General features: G+C 35.0%; 1 protein-coding gene across 10 annotated transcripts in view; it reads right to left on the bottom strand.

Moving 5' to 3' along the window:
* BIRC6 (baculoviral IAP repeat containing 6) overlaps positions 1 to 17,870 on the bottom strand; it is a 198,432-nt gene that overhangs the window by 72,614 nt on the left and 107,948 nt on the right. For 7 of the 10 annotated variants that reach the window (XM_037146571.2, XM_037146579.2, XM_037146574.2 and 4 more), the window contains exons 39-47: positions 17,533 to 17,707; positions 15,441 to 15,557; positions 13,260 to 13,414; positions 12,305 to 12,431; positions 9,843 to 9,953; positions 8,279 to 8,412; positions 6,372 to 6,499; positions 1,505 to 2,067; positions 692 to 867 (exon numbers count right to left, since the gene is read on the bottom strand). In XM_037146571.2, coding sequence (XP_037002466.2) covers positions 692 to 867; positions 1,505 to 2,067; positions 6,372 to 6,499; positions 8,279 to 8,412; positions 9,843 to 9,953; positions 12,305 to 12,431; positions 13,260 to 13,414; positions 15,441 to 15,557; positions 17,533 to 17,707 — 1,686 coding nt within the window. The remainder of the gene's footprint in view (positions 1 to 691; positions 868 to 1,504; positions 2,068 to 6,371; positions 6,500 to 8,278; positions 8,413 to 9,842; positions 9,954 to 12,304; positions 12,432 to 13,259; positions 13,415 to 15,440; positions 15,558 to 17,532; positions 17,708 to 17,870) is intronic. The other 3 variants (XM_037146575.2, XM_037146580.2, XM_037146583.2) reach the window with 1 other exon arrangement.

The following is a 17,870-nucleotide window of genomic DNA, read 5'->3' as shown; positions in this document are numbered from 1 at the left end:
TCTTTACCTACTGTTCTGATTTTACCTTAAGTGAATGTGCCTTCATTTTTTTGCCCACTAACTTCATTTAAAAATTAATACTTCCCAAGTATGTCTGTATCTTCCAATGAAAAACTATATATGCAATAAGTATTTAATAAAATTATATACTGACATATAAAAAATTCCTTTAAAAATTGTGTTTTAAAATCTGCATTTGACAGACCAAAGGCTAAAATCACACTGGTTCCTGAAATTTCATTTTATAAAAAGGAAATATAAAAAGCAGTAATATTCTAACATTTTTCTTTTGAAATTACCCTAATTTGTTTTAACTGAAAGGAAACTAAGCAACATAAGTTGAAAAGATACTCACTATATTTTCATATGTAATGTCCATAGACAATATTTCAATATTCAACTATCATATTTTCAGGGGAAAGGGAAAAACTCCTTGAGACAATGAGAAAAATTTAAGACTACGTTAAATGTTTTATTTTTATATCTCTCTGGTCATCTTTGACAATTACCACTTCAAAGAAACTTTACTCTCCAACTTCTATTAGTAATTTATAGCTCTCATCTTCTTATGTTGTTCATTTTTCCCCATATATAATATGAACACTCTATTCGTCTCTGTCCTATAAATAATTCTTACTCCTTTTGCTAGAAAGGACTTAACTTACTACAACTGCTGCTGGGCTGCACCTACCTGTCGGCCCATATATCCACAGGCCATGTAGGTCAAAATTGGCTGCAGCATCATGTGGACTGTAGAAGCTTTTTTACTGAGGGTTGTCAGTATGGTAAATAGTCCATCCCCAACTGATATGGCATCTAACCCACCATGAAAGTTTTCATGTTTGGTGAGATGTAATCCACTTGCCCCTAGTTTAAATAAAAAAATTATACATTTTTTTAAAAAGCAAAATAAAAGGAAAAAAAGATAGGATTGTTTCCCTTACACAAAGAAATACCAAGAAGCAAAAGTTTTTCAGTAATGGATTTTGTCACAATTTACAGAAGTTCAATCATTTAAAAAATTAACACAATATATTAGCTTTCAACGACGTAGAAAACTTAAGCAACAATATATAAATTGTGCACTGATGCAGTCGTATGTGTCACAGAAACTGTTACACTTTAAAAAACATTCTATATTTCACTTTTTAAGTAAATGTAAATCTTATTAATTCCCTAATACAAAATTTAATGTGAAATTCTTTATAATGTTATGAATATATACTTATAAATTATAGTATCTCCTGTATGATATTTTTAATTTAATTGATGTTATTTTGTTAGTATTTTCCAGTTTTTAAAAAAAATTTTTCATTTTTCAGTATTTTAATTTATTGATTTAAGCCACTCTATAAAAATTTCCCTAATAAAAATCAGTCATGCTAAGAAGTTTACAATAAAGTAACTCTCCAGTATAAAGTAAAAGAGAAAAGGAATTCATATACTGCTAAAGAAGACATATGGCGCCAGAAACAAGTATGAGATTACCATTCTCTGTACGTACCAATTATCATGGCCATGGCACTGCTATTACAGAGGCCCAGAGCAGACAGAATCTGGCTCATGATCTGCTGGTTGGCTAACACTAAGTCAGCGACATACGCAGGTGATCCTTGAATGTTACCACTGCTTCCGTTACCATCTTTGCCTCCTGAGACCTTTTCTTCATCTGAAACACTGTCTGTCGTATTGGTGGTCACAGACACTCTCGCACTGTATTCCCGATTGCCCGAAAGAGGAAGCTGCACTAAAATGTTAACCAGTTTTAACAAATCAAACATGAGTTGATCTCTTGTCATTTCTCCGCAAACTGCTTTTGCATCACCCGGACGAATGAGGTTGGCAAAGAGGCCCCCAAAACACGCCCGCGCACCCACTGAGCTGTCGGATCCGCTTCGAGACATTACTTTGTCAGAGCAAGTGATGTAGTGGTGCACTAAGAAGGTGACAGACTCTATCACAGCAGAAATAGTACTAACTGAAACGACTTCAAAATTCTGCTCCAGAGTGAATTCTAAGAGTTTTACTTGGGCATCAAGAGGTCCTTGACCTGTCTGGAAGGCACCCCTGCGGCAAAAAAGAGATACAATTAAAAATTAATCCATTTAAAAATCTTGGAAAAAAGTACACAACACAAAACAATAAAGCTACAAGAACTGAACTCTTGGTGTTCACTAGCTTATTTTGTAGCAGTTGGTTTCCATGCCTTCCTGAGTCCTTGTTCTTGCCTCTTTTTTATACGAAATCAAAAATGACCTCCCTTCCAAACAGAAAACTGAAGCACAAGTAAATCAGAGGGATGACTCTAAAGTGACAGACTAAATATTTAAATATCACAAAGTATTCCTCATAATGAAACAAGCTATTATGTGGCCCTAGCCAGGTAACTCTGTTGGTTAGAGTGTTGTTCCAATATGCCAAAGTTGCAGGTTCAATCCCTGGTCATGGCACATACAAAAATGCAACCAATAATGAATGCATAAATAAGTAGAAAGACAAACTGATTTTTTTCCTCTTTTTCTAATTAACACATAAGTATTTTTTAATGAGTCATTATGTCATATTCTTAAATGTTATTTTAAACATTCCTTACTCATTTTGATTTCAAAAATTAAAATCCAATCAAATAATTCTTTAGCATCAAAATTAAATGATCTTAACTTCTGCTTATGCCTAAAATCATCACCTCCTAGCTAACAAGAAAAATGTAAGTTAACTATAAAGTCATAACTTTTCTCAAACATTTCAGACTGCCTAGGTCAAAAGGTACCCAAAAAAGCCTGACAGCCATGAAAAGACAGACAAGTAGACATAACATGAGCACTGGTTTTCCTGTGGCAGAATTTAATAGAAACAGACATTAGCAATATATACATGGGTGAGAATTTTGCTAAAATAGTTAACAAATTGCTAAATGCCAAGAATGCAAGGGTAATACCACGGAACCCACGGAGTTCACATCCATTCAAAGGTGCCCTCCCTCACCACCACCCCCGCCCCCACACGCCTTGCCCTATGCATCAATTCCATGTGGCTCACTCTGAGTTATATACTTTGTAATAAACCAGTAAACCTAAGCATTTTTCCTGAGTTCTGTGAGTTGTCCTAGAGAGATTCCCTGGATTTGCAGTCAAATTCAATGTGGGCAACCTGGGGACCCAGGACTTGCAACTGCCCTCTGACATGAAAGAAGTCTTGTAGAACTAAGCAGTTAAACCTGTGAATATGATGCTTACTGTGGGTGGTGTGAGGGTGGGACTGGGCGGTAGAACACCTACTGATGTCGGATAGGAGAAACCATACTGGAAGACACTGTGTATTTGGTCTGGCAGGGGAAAACTAAAACCTCAAATGCCATTAGCTGTTTTCTACCACTGGAGAGAAGGAAATGCTCTTCTGTCCAGAAAAATAGCTGAGGATGGAGCAAGAACACTGGAAACACACCCCCATTACCCTGGCGCATACAGACTCAGAAGTAACACGATCAACTTGGAGATGATTTAACACTAGAGGTGACTCTAACAACAACAAAAGCTAAAACAATTCAACTCCTGAAAAGAGGGACTCAAATACACACACTAATCACCCTAGAAAAGGCTTGTCCCTTTCCAAGCAAAAATACTATTTACTTAAGTGTCTAAAATACATGTGTTTATCTAAAGAAAAAAAAATGAGGAACGTATTTTGCGTGCACAGCATAAATAAACGTATGACAACTACATCAGAAAAGATAGGAGAAAAATCAGAAATATACTGTAGTGATTACATGTAAGTTAAGGTAGATTGTGATTTTTTAAAAAAAGATGTATATTGTAAAGCCAGCACAAACATTATAATCAAACTTAGTTATAAATAATAAGCCAATAGTGAAAATGCTGAAATCATCAAAAAGATGTAGATGATGAAATCAATCCAAAAAGTATACAGAAAAAGGTTGTTCATTTCAATTACATTTTTACCTTTGTTGAAATAATAAAGCATGATATGCCAAAAATGTTATTTTCTTCCACCTTCAATATTAAAATGGCTACACAAAAACTTACCAATTTTTTTAAAGCACACTAACATATAACCACATGTAACCTCTGTCACAATACAATCTAACAAAATTGTTTCCAATGAAGTTAAAGACAACTAGGCACAACTAGAACCAAGTAACAGAAAAAAACAAAGATTTTTAGGCCAATGCAATATATTATTAAGTTAACTGAAGAGCTGCTGGCTAATTCATGAGGATTCCAGAGACTTTCTTAAAAATATACAAAACAAACCCAAAAGCTAAGAGTATTTGTCAGGAAGAACTTTATAGATACAATTAGAGAAATTAGTAGGCCCCTGGGTGGTGTGGCTCAGTGGACTGAGCGCTGGCCTGCAAACCAAAAAGTTGCCAGCCCAATTCTCAATGGGCACATGTCTGGGTTACTGGCCAGATACCCCCGCCCCCGCTGGGGGCTTGCAAGAGGCAACTGATTGATATTTTTCTAACACATAGATGTTTCTTTCTTTCTCTATGTACCTCCCTTCTCCTCTCTAAAAATAAGTAAATAAAATCTTTAAAAAAAAAAAAAAAAGAACCAAAAGAAAAACTGCTAGAAAATCTATGGGGTTTGTTAGGGAGGAAGTGTAGCTGATTAAAAAAAAAACACCTAATTAGTTTTTGAGGAATGAAAAACCCATAAATATACTCACTTTAAAACAAAACAAAACATCATTTAACTAAAAACTAGACTGATATTTAACAAATGTTAGAGCAAATAAATTTTCATATGAAAGTCTTTCTTGTACATCTCCACACAACAGAACTATCCTAAAAGCCTATACCTCGTGAGTATGTTTAAAGTTCTCATAGTTTATAAAAAGCTCATTGAAGGAAACTGAAATAAATGGTAACTGACTTTGCTTGTCACCTGATTTTATATATATCATCCAAAAATCTCACAAAATATTCATGTTTGTATTTTGCAAATAAATGTATGTGAATCATGATGGCATGCCCTTGGTTTTGTGAATCTCACTCCTTCTTGCCTCTATGTGTATATACTACATTGTACATATACTGCAAAAAGCTAAACTACAACCCCACTAGTATTTAAAATACTCATAAAGAAGGAAGTAAACACAAATGCGGAAAGAAGCTTGAAGTTGAGTTTTCTGCACCAATGTATCTTCATATAACCTTGGCACATTAACTTTTCTACAAGTATTATGAACTGTGTTTTCTAAACAATAACTATTATGGACAAATTATTTATGTGATAAGCTACATACTACTCTGATTTTAATATTTCAAAATTAATTTTTAAAGACATCATGTAATCTATAATTTTAACCATTTCCTAATATATTTTTTAAATTTTAAATTCTCTTGCACTTCCAGAATGAAATTAAATAAAATTAAGTAATAAAGACAGCAAAGAGCACCTTTAATTTATTTCTGATAATAAAGAAATATTTTAAATCAAGTTTATTTATTTATTTTCTTTATTTTTAGAGAGAGAGAGGAAAGGAGGGAAAAAGAGAGAGAGAGAAACATCTGTGTGTGGTTCCCTCTCACGTGGCCCCCACTGGGGACCTGGCCTGCAACCCAGGCATGTGCCCTGACCAGTAGTCGAACTGGCGACCCTTTGGTTCGCAGCCTACGCCCAATCCACTGAATTACACCAGCCAGGGCTAAAGAAAAATCTTTAAATAATCGAACACGCCAGAATTTGATTTGTTCATCATCTAGTTTCTTTTAACATTAAATAAGATGACACTCTTAAATTATATTAAAGTTCTTATCAGAAAGTAATGCTGGATTTTATGAAATGCCTACAGTATGATGAAAATGATTCATGTAATACAATAAATGACACTGAAACATTCATGCATTTTAAGAAGCAACCTATTATGGTCAAAATGTATTCTATTAATGTATTATTTGATTTTATTAAAAATTTATTTATGACTTCTATATGAAATCGTATATAATTTTCTTTAAGCTTACTTTTCCAGGTTTTCTTATTACATATAGGTTTCAAATAATAATCACTAATAGCTTTAATTCTTTATCTGTATTATAGAACGATTAAAAGAAATAGAAGTAAATTTCGCCTAAAAAGTTGAGAATAACTAATCTATTAAAACATTAAAAGCAAGCAAAGACTGGACACACTATATTCCTTTCCTAAGAGAGTTCACGATCTGGGAGAGCTATAATAAAATAAAATGAAACAAACAGGGAAACATCAATAAGCCCTTCCCCTTTAATACTACTATCCTACTGTTGATCTGTTCCCAATTATACCCCCCAAAACATGAGGAGGGAAAGTTCATTTAGAGTAATACATACTACTTACAAATCAGGAATGTATGTATACATTGAAATTTACCTTTCTGTTGAAAGTATATGAATTAGCTTCAGTAAAAATTCACTGAAAGTTTGAGGACATGTCGAAGAAAGATGCACTTGTAATCGGGTAAGAAATTCTTGCATAGCTTGTGTAGCTGTTGGACCAACCTAAAAAGAAATGAAGTTTCATTGAAAACTGCTTAGTGATACCATTTACAGAATTATTCATTCATTTACAGAATTACTCATTTAAAAAGTATCAAGTGTTAAACTGAATGCTATACTGTTGTCATTTTTCATATGAAAAACAAAAAATAATAGCAGGAAACCAGTTAATTTTCAAGTCTTCATATGCTTGTTTTAACTAGAAAATTAGAGATTAATAGTTTTTCATTATAGTTTAGAACAACTTATATTAGGTTTATTTAAATTAAAAATTAACCTGAATTACACATTATTTTTATCAAACTTTCAAAAGTACAAAGAACTCATACTCAGAGAGTAAGCCACAAATGGTCATGCTTCAAATGACTAGCAGAGCAAACAGTGAAGTGAATGGGAAAAAAAAACCACACCAAAATTACAAATAAAAAGCCTATAGCTAAATACAAACCTGTACCAATTTCTAAAAAACTACCTTCCCAGACTTCTATCTATCTCATCAATGAAAGCAATGATAGAATCACACTAAGTAATCTGAGGTATGTTTTGGAATATTTTGTAACACTTCTCTGTATTATTTCATTCCATTCTAATTTGTTATATTCCTAAAACAACTAGAGTTTTGGAAAAATAAAATGCAATTTAATGTTCTAAATTAATTTTACAGTTAGATAAACACTGAATTTTTCATGTATTGTAACATTCATAATCAAACTTGCTCTGTGAAACCAAGATACCTGAGGAAATCTTTATTTGCAGTATCCTATAACGTCTTTTTAAAAAATTAAGGATAAACCACTATGTTACAGAAGAGCATGCTCCCTGACGCCCAGCTCTACCACTAGCCAGTTGGTAACTGAGGTCAATGCGGACAACGCGTGGAAGTTTGAGTCAGTGGTCCCAGGAATCTTCACATGCCAGATTCGCACTCTTCACACAGCAATCAAGTATGACACACGCTGGACGGTCTGCCTCTGCTCTCACCAGAACTCCGGCCCAGTCTAACCGCCCGCAGTTCCTTCTTGTTCTTTCTCACTCTTTGCCTTGTCTAATTACGGTCTACAAAATTATATCCAGTATGTTCCCACCAGAATTTGAGCTCCATGCGAGTAAACTTGGTTTTGGTGACTACTCACACCCCTCGTCCCTAGAGCAGTACCCAGACCTACCATGGACTAAGAATGAAAAGGTAAAGACCGTAAGATAATCTTGACTAACTTCCATTACAATGATGCTATGAACACTAAACATATTTTTATATAAAAAGAAACATAATGTAGTACAAATATTTTTAATAGTAGCACAATATAATAAGAACTTAAAATGATGTAAGGGAAATCTGTTGCTAGATTAAAAATATATTTATAAGCTGATATATCTTTTTTTGTTAAAATATTTAACATTATAAAACAATTAAGTTAGTAAATTGTCAATTCTGAGAGAAGTCATTACAAATGATACATTTATTTTTAAAAACTTTAATTTCAAAAATTTTGAAATGCTTCCCTGACTTTCTGGTATTTTTTCAGAATATTTCTTAAATTATAGAAAATCCATGCCAAAAACCCAACAGAAAACTTACCGCCGCCTATAATTCAGTTTCAATATATCTATTACTATTATAAATAATTCAAAATATTTTATTACATTGGTACATAAAAAGCTATCAGTTAATACTGTGGCAATAACAACTTTACATATTTAGTTAGATACACTGAAGTCTTCCTTCGCGAACATTTTAATTGTACAATATGGGCCTATCACTGGTCTCTAAAGTGACGATACCTGTGGACTGTGTTGATTTGTTCCATGTGGACTGGTGCCAGAAAGAAATTTCACTAAAACATGAATCAGGTTTGGATCGGAAACCAACAAATGGGCAGTACTGTCCTGTGTTCCGATGGTGCTGCTGGAACCAGCTAAATAAAACATTAAAAAACAAACATTCTTAAACAGTGGACCCTTAAACGATGAAAACGTAGTATTTAAAACATCTTTCAGTTCCAAGGAGCGCTCACATACTCCTGGGTGCTGCAGTTTATTGAAAGGGTCTGAGCTGACTGAGATGGACGCGCTCTCCGTTTTCATGCACCACAGATCTCCTGCCTCTCTCTGCTTCAGGCGTGAACAGTGGCCAGTTTTCTGTGCATCTCAGTCAGTACACAGTCAAGTGGAAAAGAAATAACTAAACGTTTAATGTCCTTTTGGTGAAGCTACTCCTCTTCCAGAAACAGACATCTGTTTTTAGGGTAAATTTTAAACCAGCTTTTTTAGATAAATTGAGGAAAAAACTAATCATTTTTGCATGTTAGTTGTTTAAAGGTCATGCACTGTTAAACGATACACAAGTAACATACCTGCCAGTTTTCTGAACTGAATAAAATATCTGTTGGGTTAAATCTATCTTCAGTATCACATAATAATGCTTTTGGTCCCATATTTGGAAAATAGATTCCAAATTAGAAAACGGATTTCTGATGTTAAGCAATGGTTTAAATTAATACCTTTATCAATGTCACCAAGCATTTAACAAAATTAAGCCCAAACAGAAGGGGACAAAATCCATCCTTCTACTGTCATAACCTCAAATAGATTAAGATGTCAATTTCCAAAGCTAGTCCTTGCTCTCTACTATGAACTTTGATCTCTACCTCACAAATCGCTCAAGAATGCCAGATAAAAACCGAGAATTAAACATGAACATTGAAACCAAAAGGCACTACAAAAGACAATATAGGGGGTTATTTTCATGACTTTGGGACAAAAAAATCCACAAAAAGCAAGAAAAGTTCCTTTCTGAGAATGTTCAGAAATTATTTTACTATTGTAACTAGAAAGGAAAAAGAGGTGTATGAAAGCAAAAAACTTAAGAGGACATAAAAATCTGGAAAAAAGCAATTATTTTCAGTTAATAGAGGTTTTAGATGTGAAAAACAAAAACTGAGGAATCTAGTTAGATACGTGTTAATGAACCTTATGTGTGAATAAGTTATTTTTAAATACAAAGGTACTTTAACAGAATAACATAAGACATGGATTAGTATTAAATATTTGACTTTCTACTCTGAAAGTAATGTTATTTTAGTAACTATTAAGTTTTTAGAAGGTAAAACTAGGACTTGAACTTGTGATGGTACATGTATGAGTATATTATCAACCTAAAGAAGCGCAAAGCATACAATATATAACAAATTCAGAAGGTACATATTCAAATAAGTAACTCAGTAATTTTCTTAACTATATTATTTCTTAGAAAAAGCTTTGAAAAGATGCTGATAGCAAGAATAATAATGAACACATCAGAGAGCTAAAGGAACAGAAAGATGTAAGAGAATAAGTCTTTGCTTACGATTAAGTTGCATGTTCGTCATGATTGTTAGACTGTGCAGCACAAGGCACCATGTCCGGAGCAAGGTGTTGGGATACCAAGCCAACACTGTGAGAAAGCTAGTTATTGATGCTATGCAAAACAAAAAAGAAAGGGGATAGTTTTAATGAAGAAAAAGCAAATGTTTATTACTAAGAATTACAAACAAAAAGAATGAATTCAAAAATATTTCTTTCAATCAGCTCACGTCCTAGTGCCTCCAAAACATAAAAAGGAAAGACTTCCCCATTAAATAGACCATATGTATTAAGCATCAATAAAATTTTATGGCTAAGTCTAAAGCTAAGCCCATGAAACATAAACTAACGTGCCATCATTACAAATTGGTTGCTCTTTCCAAATTACAGGCATTTCTTCTACTCATACAGAATTTGTGTTTTACTAAAAATCCTCACATTCTACAAAACTGGAAATAAATAATAAGGCTTACTGCAAAAACAGGGATAGGGCAGACCAATCAAAACCAATGCAACTGCACAAGAAAGCTCAAACTAAAACAGTAATCAGGCTGCTTACAAGGCCCAGGTAAGAAGCACCTGCGTCAGCTGGAGAAGCAAAATAGTTACTCAAAATGCATGAACATAACAGTGCCCAGATTGTGCTCTTAAAATACTCTGTAAAAAAGGCTCGTTACAGAGTCTGGGGCATCTATCATACTATAAGCTAACAAAACAGGAATTTTTTTTAAAAACCCACCCCTAAAAAGGAAGAACTAAAAAGGAGTATCTTACTGGCACAAATGACACATCGATAAGACTTACAAAATTGTAACAGATGGATAAAAATACTTTTAAATCCGTAAATGTATACAGATATTTATTAGAGAAATTTATACATTATAAACACAGACTATGTATGAACCAGTCCATTTTAAAAATTAATTCTAAAAAGGAAAAAACTTTGAGCATTTTCCCTGCTTTTATTATACAAACTGTATCATCAGAAGGTGACATAATAGGATTTAAAATGAAGCTTCTCTTTATGGGAGTATTTCAGAAAATAAAGAAAGAAGGAATGACAGAATTAGTCTATCTTCATTTTGAGACAACTAGTGAACTGTTAATGACTTTAAGTATTGATACCTTTTATCATCAAAAGAGACAACCTACGGAATGCCTTAAAAACCTTAAATCAGATCGAATTTTAATTTACTCCAATTTACAGCAACTACCAATTTAAGGACATCATGGAGAGAGAATCACTAAGAAAAAGGACCCTGGGAATCCGGGAAAACATACAGCAAAACCTGTAGACAAATGACTTTGCAAGGGGGAAGAGGACATGGAAGAAACTCACTGAGATTAAAAGGGATTTAAGAAACATAATTAACTATAATGTGTAGACCTTATATGAATTCTTTCAAATAAACAGAAAAAATTTTGTAAAAGTTGAGACAATTTTTAATTTGAATACTGACGAATACCTTATGTTAGTAAGGAATCACTGCTTTCTATCTACTCTTATTTAATATTTTTTGTAATCACTAAGTTTCTATAAAGCAATGAAAGCAAAGTTTATAATAATATTTATCAATGCAGGAAAAGATGGAAATGGATAAAGCTCGGCTGGTCTTGCTGAAACGACGTAGACGTGAGTGGGACCAGGAGCCGGTGTGGTTGTGACTAAGGCTGGAAGGCCGGTCACGTGAGAGCCATGCAAGGTGCAGGATGCCCCTCCGCGGGGAGAAAGCACCTGGAACAGATTGTGTTCACTTTTCTTAAAATATAACTAAAAGACCTGGCTGGTGTAGCTCAGTGGATTGAGCGCGGGCCTGCGAACCAGACAATCGCGGTTCGATTCCCAGTCAGGGCACATGCCTTGGTTGCAGACCAGTTCCCTGCAGGCCAGTTCCCAGCAGGGGACGCACGAAAGGCAACCAAACATTGATGTTTCTCTCCCTCTCTCCTTCCCTTCCCCTCTAAAGATAAATAAATTAAATTAAAAAATATATATATATATAACTAAAAGAGATCTTTAGAGCAAAACCAGAAGGCTAGTTCTATTCCTGTTGAGGATATTATTCTAGTTTCCACATTCTTGCATTTGCCAAAAATAAAAACGAACTCAATTTCTATGGGAAATTAATGTCCTCCCCTGACTTACCAATTCCCTCAGGAACAAATTCGCATTTTTAAAAAGCACTATGACAAAATAGCCCGTGAACAGGACGATACTTTAGGGAATCCAATGTAAAGATTAATGCAACACTCAATTTTAGTTGCAAGCAGGCATAAAATAATACAGAGTAGAGAATAAGAGTTTTCTGTTTTCTTTTCTGCTAATTATTAAGTCAGTGTATAAATTTTCTTTCATTAAAACATTACAACATCTATAACAAAGTTTAACTATATATTAACCTAATTATTACCTGTTTAGGGTACTGTTTATGCTACTTTAATAATTTTTCTTCTAATTAATCTCACCTTGATTTAATGAAATGACAGGTATTCGATTAGCATTATATAAGAAAATGTCAGCTCCACTCTCTTTGTTTCCAGATGAACTAGAATTCAGGCTCAGTGTGAGCCACAACTGAAGAAGGGATTCCAACTGAAAAAGAATAAAAATTGACAAAAAAAATGTACCTATTATGAAATACTATTCAAACAAAATCTTATGTATAAATCCTTATGAGTAAGTCTAATTTCTCTACTCAATATTCATCTGGTTACTTCAACTCAGGTGAGAAGCAAACACACCTTAAAATTCCTCATGAAACAAAATTTAACTGAATTAAAATTTATAATTTACCTAACAGAAATGTTTTTCTGACTTAAAAGAGGAGATTCAAATGTATTAATGATTTAAATACAAATGTATTTAAAGTATAATATATACAGTTGATCCCTGAACATGGCTTTGAATTGTATAGATCCACTTAGTATTCCTTATTTTATCAATAAATATGTAAACATATTCTCTCAAGATTTTAATAACACCTTTTCTCTGGATTACTTTATTGTAAGAATATAGTATAGAATACATACAATATACAAAATATATGCTCATTAACTTTATGTTATCAGTAAGGCTTTTCTACTCAACACCAGGAAATTAGTAGTTAAATACTGAGGTAGTCAAAAGTTTATGTGGATTTTTCAATTGTGCGGGGGGGGGGGGTGGTGGTGTCAGTACCCCCAGCCCCTGTGTTGTTCAGGAGTCAACTGTAGTTGGATCTAATCAGTAAAGACCAGAATCACAAAAACTGTGTGGCCTAGCACTGAGGAGCTGTGGTCATCAGAGCATTTCCAATACTTTCCCAACTGAGCATGATACAGAAATCATCCGTTAGGTTGAGAACGATCGCCTTGGTCACTTTTGTCTTTTATTAGGCTGGTAATAACGTCTAAAAATGCACCATTTCTCCTGAAGTCATACCTGAACATGATGGACTTGAAGCATGGAAAAAAGTTTGTTGAAACAAACATTTAACATTGGGACAGATGATAACTGTATAATAAGTTGGTTGGATTGGTTCGCTGCTTGTAAACCCCCTAGAAGTGAATCATCTGTTCCAGTGGGAGACTGTGATACTGAAAATTAAACACAATTATGATTTTATACACAAAGCATCAGGAGAAATGCTAACTAGCTACTACTATGTAAGTGAAGATCGTTGTTTTTTTTTAATTAAAGTTGCACTCTTTTAAATGATTCATCATTATTATTTGAAAACTTGGTTTTACAACATCACTTGAAAGTCAAAAAAACAATCAACGGAGAAGCTCACAAATTCACAGGATTTATCTACCAGGGGAAGGAACCTTTCTCTCTAGCAGTTTTTCTTTTCAATTTTTTCATAATTAATAAGAGGAAAAGAAAAGGCAGAAAAAGAAGAATCTTAGCTCATCTTAAGAAGGTAGTTTTAAAATGATCTAGACTCCCGTCTACCGATTCCTTCTCCTTTCCCCCTTCTGCCCGTTGCCCTGCGTGTCTGGCAGTGCCTGTGGCATGAGCCCACCCAAGCTGTGTTTGCTCCCCTGGGGAAGGCTGCCTGGTACTCCTGTCCCCATGACCCTGGCAGGCCACAAGCCGACCATCAGGGATTGCAGTGGACATCTAGTCTGTTGATTCTTAACCCTGATTGCACATTAAATTACCTGAGAAGCATCCAAAAAATCCTGATGCCCAGGCCACACGCCAAGCAAATTAAATAAATGTAATTCACAGGGAGCAGATAAATTTAGGAACTCTAAGAGCAGTTCTTCATATATTTACAAAGCTATTACATTAAGAGGGGTGACACAGTTCTGCACATGGCAATAATCAAAAGATAGACTACACTAAGAAGCAGATATAAACTACAAAAGGATCTTCTAATAAGTGGCTTCTTTTTTTTTTTTTTTTTAAGAACAGCCAGCAAAAAAAGGAGCTCCTTTAGGCAGTACTGAGCTGTCTGTGGTCATGGAAAGGCTGACCCCACAAAAGGGATCTCCCTTATTACACAAGAGAAAACACACAATATTACTGTGCTAATACGAAGGTTATAAAACACTATACCATCTATTTTTCTCTATTTCCAAAGACAAGAAATACAGTTTGCAATGAAAAAATTTGAGTTAACATAGGAATATCTAATAACCCAAATTTCCCTATTGAAATGGACTTTGTGAACTCCCCTTCATAGAAGGACATGATGTTCTTCCTATGTTCTAATTACTGTTATCTACCCTCTTAATCACATGTCCCAGTGAAGGAAAAGGGACTCACAGGCCTGAGGGGGCGGGGTGTGGAGGAGGGGTCCTGGAGGGCGTTGGGGAGCAGCTCACACAGGTGAGGGGATGGAAAAGAAGGGGGAAGATTACCACCTTCTCAGCAAAGCTCCTCAATACTTGTCTTTGGGAGACAGGCTGCTATCTAAACTGTACTCACCCGACAGGAGCAGATCTACCCAAGTCTAGTACTATACATCAGGGGTCAGCAGCCCATGGCCTGAGGGCCAGATCTGGCAGGCTACCTGAGCCTGTAACACAGATTTGTAACAGCCATGCCCATTCATTTACATATTGTCTATGGCTGCTTTACTGCTTCAAAGCTGTCCAGTTGCCAATGCCCACCACGTGGCCTGGAAAGCCTAAAATATTTACTCTCTGGTCCTTCATTATAAAAACTTTGCCTTCCTTTCCTGTAGATAATTAGGTAGTAAGTCCTTTCAGTTCTGCAGCTCAGTTTAACCCATTTGGCTATCATCCTTACCTAGGTCTTCCATACCAGTCTTTAAGGACAATATAGAGATGTTACTAGGAAAAAAACCCACTTTATCAGAAGTCTGGTATAATGCAATGAAGTCACACTCAGCTAGTTGACAGCCTTCCCCAGGAATTTCATTAACCTTACAACAATGCAGTAACAGAAACATGACTCATGTTTCTGGACTGAATTTAAGGACACTAGATGAGGTATTTTGTTCCCCTCCACTCTCCCAACCTGTTATTCCTTTGCCTTATTTCTCAATCTGCTACTAATTTAGTGAGAGAGGTGCTATATGACCATTCAGACTAATATAAGACATGGAATTTTAAAACCTGCAATAGTCTAAGTACGACGATTTTCACTTACGTGTAGGAGACGTGTTTGTTAATGCCTGTAAAATGGAATCTGCTTCCAAGGTAGACATCATTTTCAACATCAGTTCTGCTTGTTGTTCAAGTCCAACTTCTAGGCGAGCATCTAAGGCTAAACAAACAAACAAACAAAAAAAAAACAATTAAAAGTTTAAAAATGCTATTTGGTAATTTTTACTCACGTCCTACTTCATATAATAAAATGTTGACATCCAAACCCAAAACTGGGTGAGAACTATGTGTTCTCACATAAGAACCTGGCATGGGGTTATCAGAACCACAGTAGGTAATAGTACCTTCGCAAAGGAGGCTAGGGATGAGAGGGTAAATATATAGAAAGAGATAGACCAAATAAGGGAAGTAATAATAATGGAAATAAATAAATTAGGGATAATGAGAATCAAGTTCCTCACTGTCAGAGATAAAAAGATGCAACTATACAAACTGAGAGAACTAAAATGAAGCCTACGGAGCTAGATTAGTTAGAGGAACTGATGTACTGACGGGAACTCATGGCAACTGGACGAACAGATACAGACACGAATGCAGTTGGAGATGCACACAGACACCCACCCCACACACTCTCTCTCCTACATCTGTCCACCAAGAGGGCATGGTCATCAAGACAGCAGTAAGTGTCTGTCCAACCAAATTTTGGTTTCTCAACCACATTTCTCCACTAAAAGGCTTTAAAATACCCTTCTCCCCATTGAAATGGCGAATTCCCAATCTGGGGAAGGGAAGATACATGATCGTCCTGTTGCTCCAGAAAAGGAGAAAGTGCTCAAAGAAAAATGAAGACATGTCAAAAAGACAAGCATCGAGCATGAAAAAGAGCCCAGTGGTCAAATCTGGGACTATTTGAACATCAAAATAAATAATGACAACAATGTACACTTAAAAAGGGCTAAAATGGTAATTTTTGTTATTTATATTTTATCTACATAAAACTATCAAATAAATAAATAAGATAATAATAGTACATTATAATCCATAGCCTAAAACTTCAAACCATGGGTCTATTCGAATGAAATAAACTTACAATGTTTTTTTTAAAAAAAGAATAGCTTCCAAGTACCCCTCTGCCACCACACTCCCCCAAAACTATTTTACTAGGGGAAAAGAGTAACTATAATGGAGGACTGGCATATACTTCTTTAATCAAGTAAATAAACACAAAAACCACAGTAGGGGGACAAATTAAAATCATGAGCCGCCTAACTGGGGTGCAATAAGAACATCTGAACATTACGTTGTTTCTGTCAAAGATGCAGGACCACAACCTAGTGATGAGGGAATAGCATGCAAACTCCCACTGGGGGACGTTCTGCAAATCATTACTGGCCTGTAATCTTCTAAAGCACCAAGGTCACATAAGGTAACTCTGAGGAACTTGGAACACGGAATGAAACTAAAGAGATATGGTAACTAAATGCATGACTCTGCACTGGATCCTTCTGCATAAAGGAGAATATTGAGACAAAAGTGATGAAACAAACTTGAATAAGGTCTGGACATTAGTTAGTATTAATGTTAATTTCCTGATTTTGATGAATATACTTTCTGCTGTATATATGAAGAATGTCCTGCTTTGTAAAATTCGTAAAACAAAATAAAAGTTAGCAACCTACTCCTAATGGATCGAGATAACAAATGTTCTCTGCATTATACCTGCAACTAGCTGGTAAATTAGGGTTGTTTCAAAACATAATAAAATGTTTTACTTGAAAAATACACAATCTACATGACTCATATTCAATGAGGTTACATGATTACAAATTTAAAAAGTTTATTATTAACAGTAAGAAAATAAAGGCACAATTAATGAAAATCACTAGCAAACCCACACAATTTACAAATATACTTTGCTAAGTGTCACTTAGAGAAACAAAAATCTGGACCATCAGTGGAAGCTCCTTCAAACTGGCAGAGAGACCGACGGCTCTGAATGGCACCCTCTGAACAGCGTGCCTCTGATTTTAAACCGTCCTAGCACACACACAGGTTCATTTTCTCAAGGGACAAAGCAAAAATGTATGACTTATTTCAGTAATAGTATGCGTCTTAAAATATAAACACCTACTTACCCTGAGACACTGAAACACTAACTGTCTGTGATCCATTCTTCTCTGTATTTGCGGGTGGCTTGGCTACAGGAATTCCAAGACCTCCAATGTAAGGGTTGTAATTGTAGGTGCCATAATCAGCACCCCAATAATCATACCATGTACTGCTTATTGGCTTAAAAAAAGCAGAAAACAACTGTGGCTTATTTTGGTCTCCTCAGAAAGAGTGACATTATTATTTACATTGTCTAAACTCAAAACAGGGTTACAAAACATTCCGCCTTGGCTGGTGTGGCTCAGTGGATTGAATGCCAGCCTGCAAATCAAAAGGGCCACCTGTTCCATTCCCAGTCAGGGCA

The sequence above is a fragment of the Artibeus jamaicensis genome, unplaced genomic scaffold (genome assembly GCF_021234435.1).
Source record: "Artibeus jamaicensis isolate MK-2021 breed Jamaican fruit bat unplaced genomic scaffold, CSHL_Jam_final contig_465, whole genome shotgun sequence".
NCBI classification, from domain to species: Eukaryota; Metazoa; Chordata; class Mammalia; order Chiroptera; family Phyllostomidae; genus Artibeus; species Artibeus jamaicensis.
This window is presented reverse-complemented; position numbering and strand designations above follow the sequence as displayed.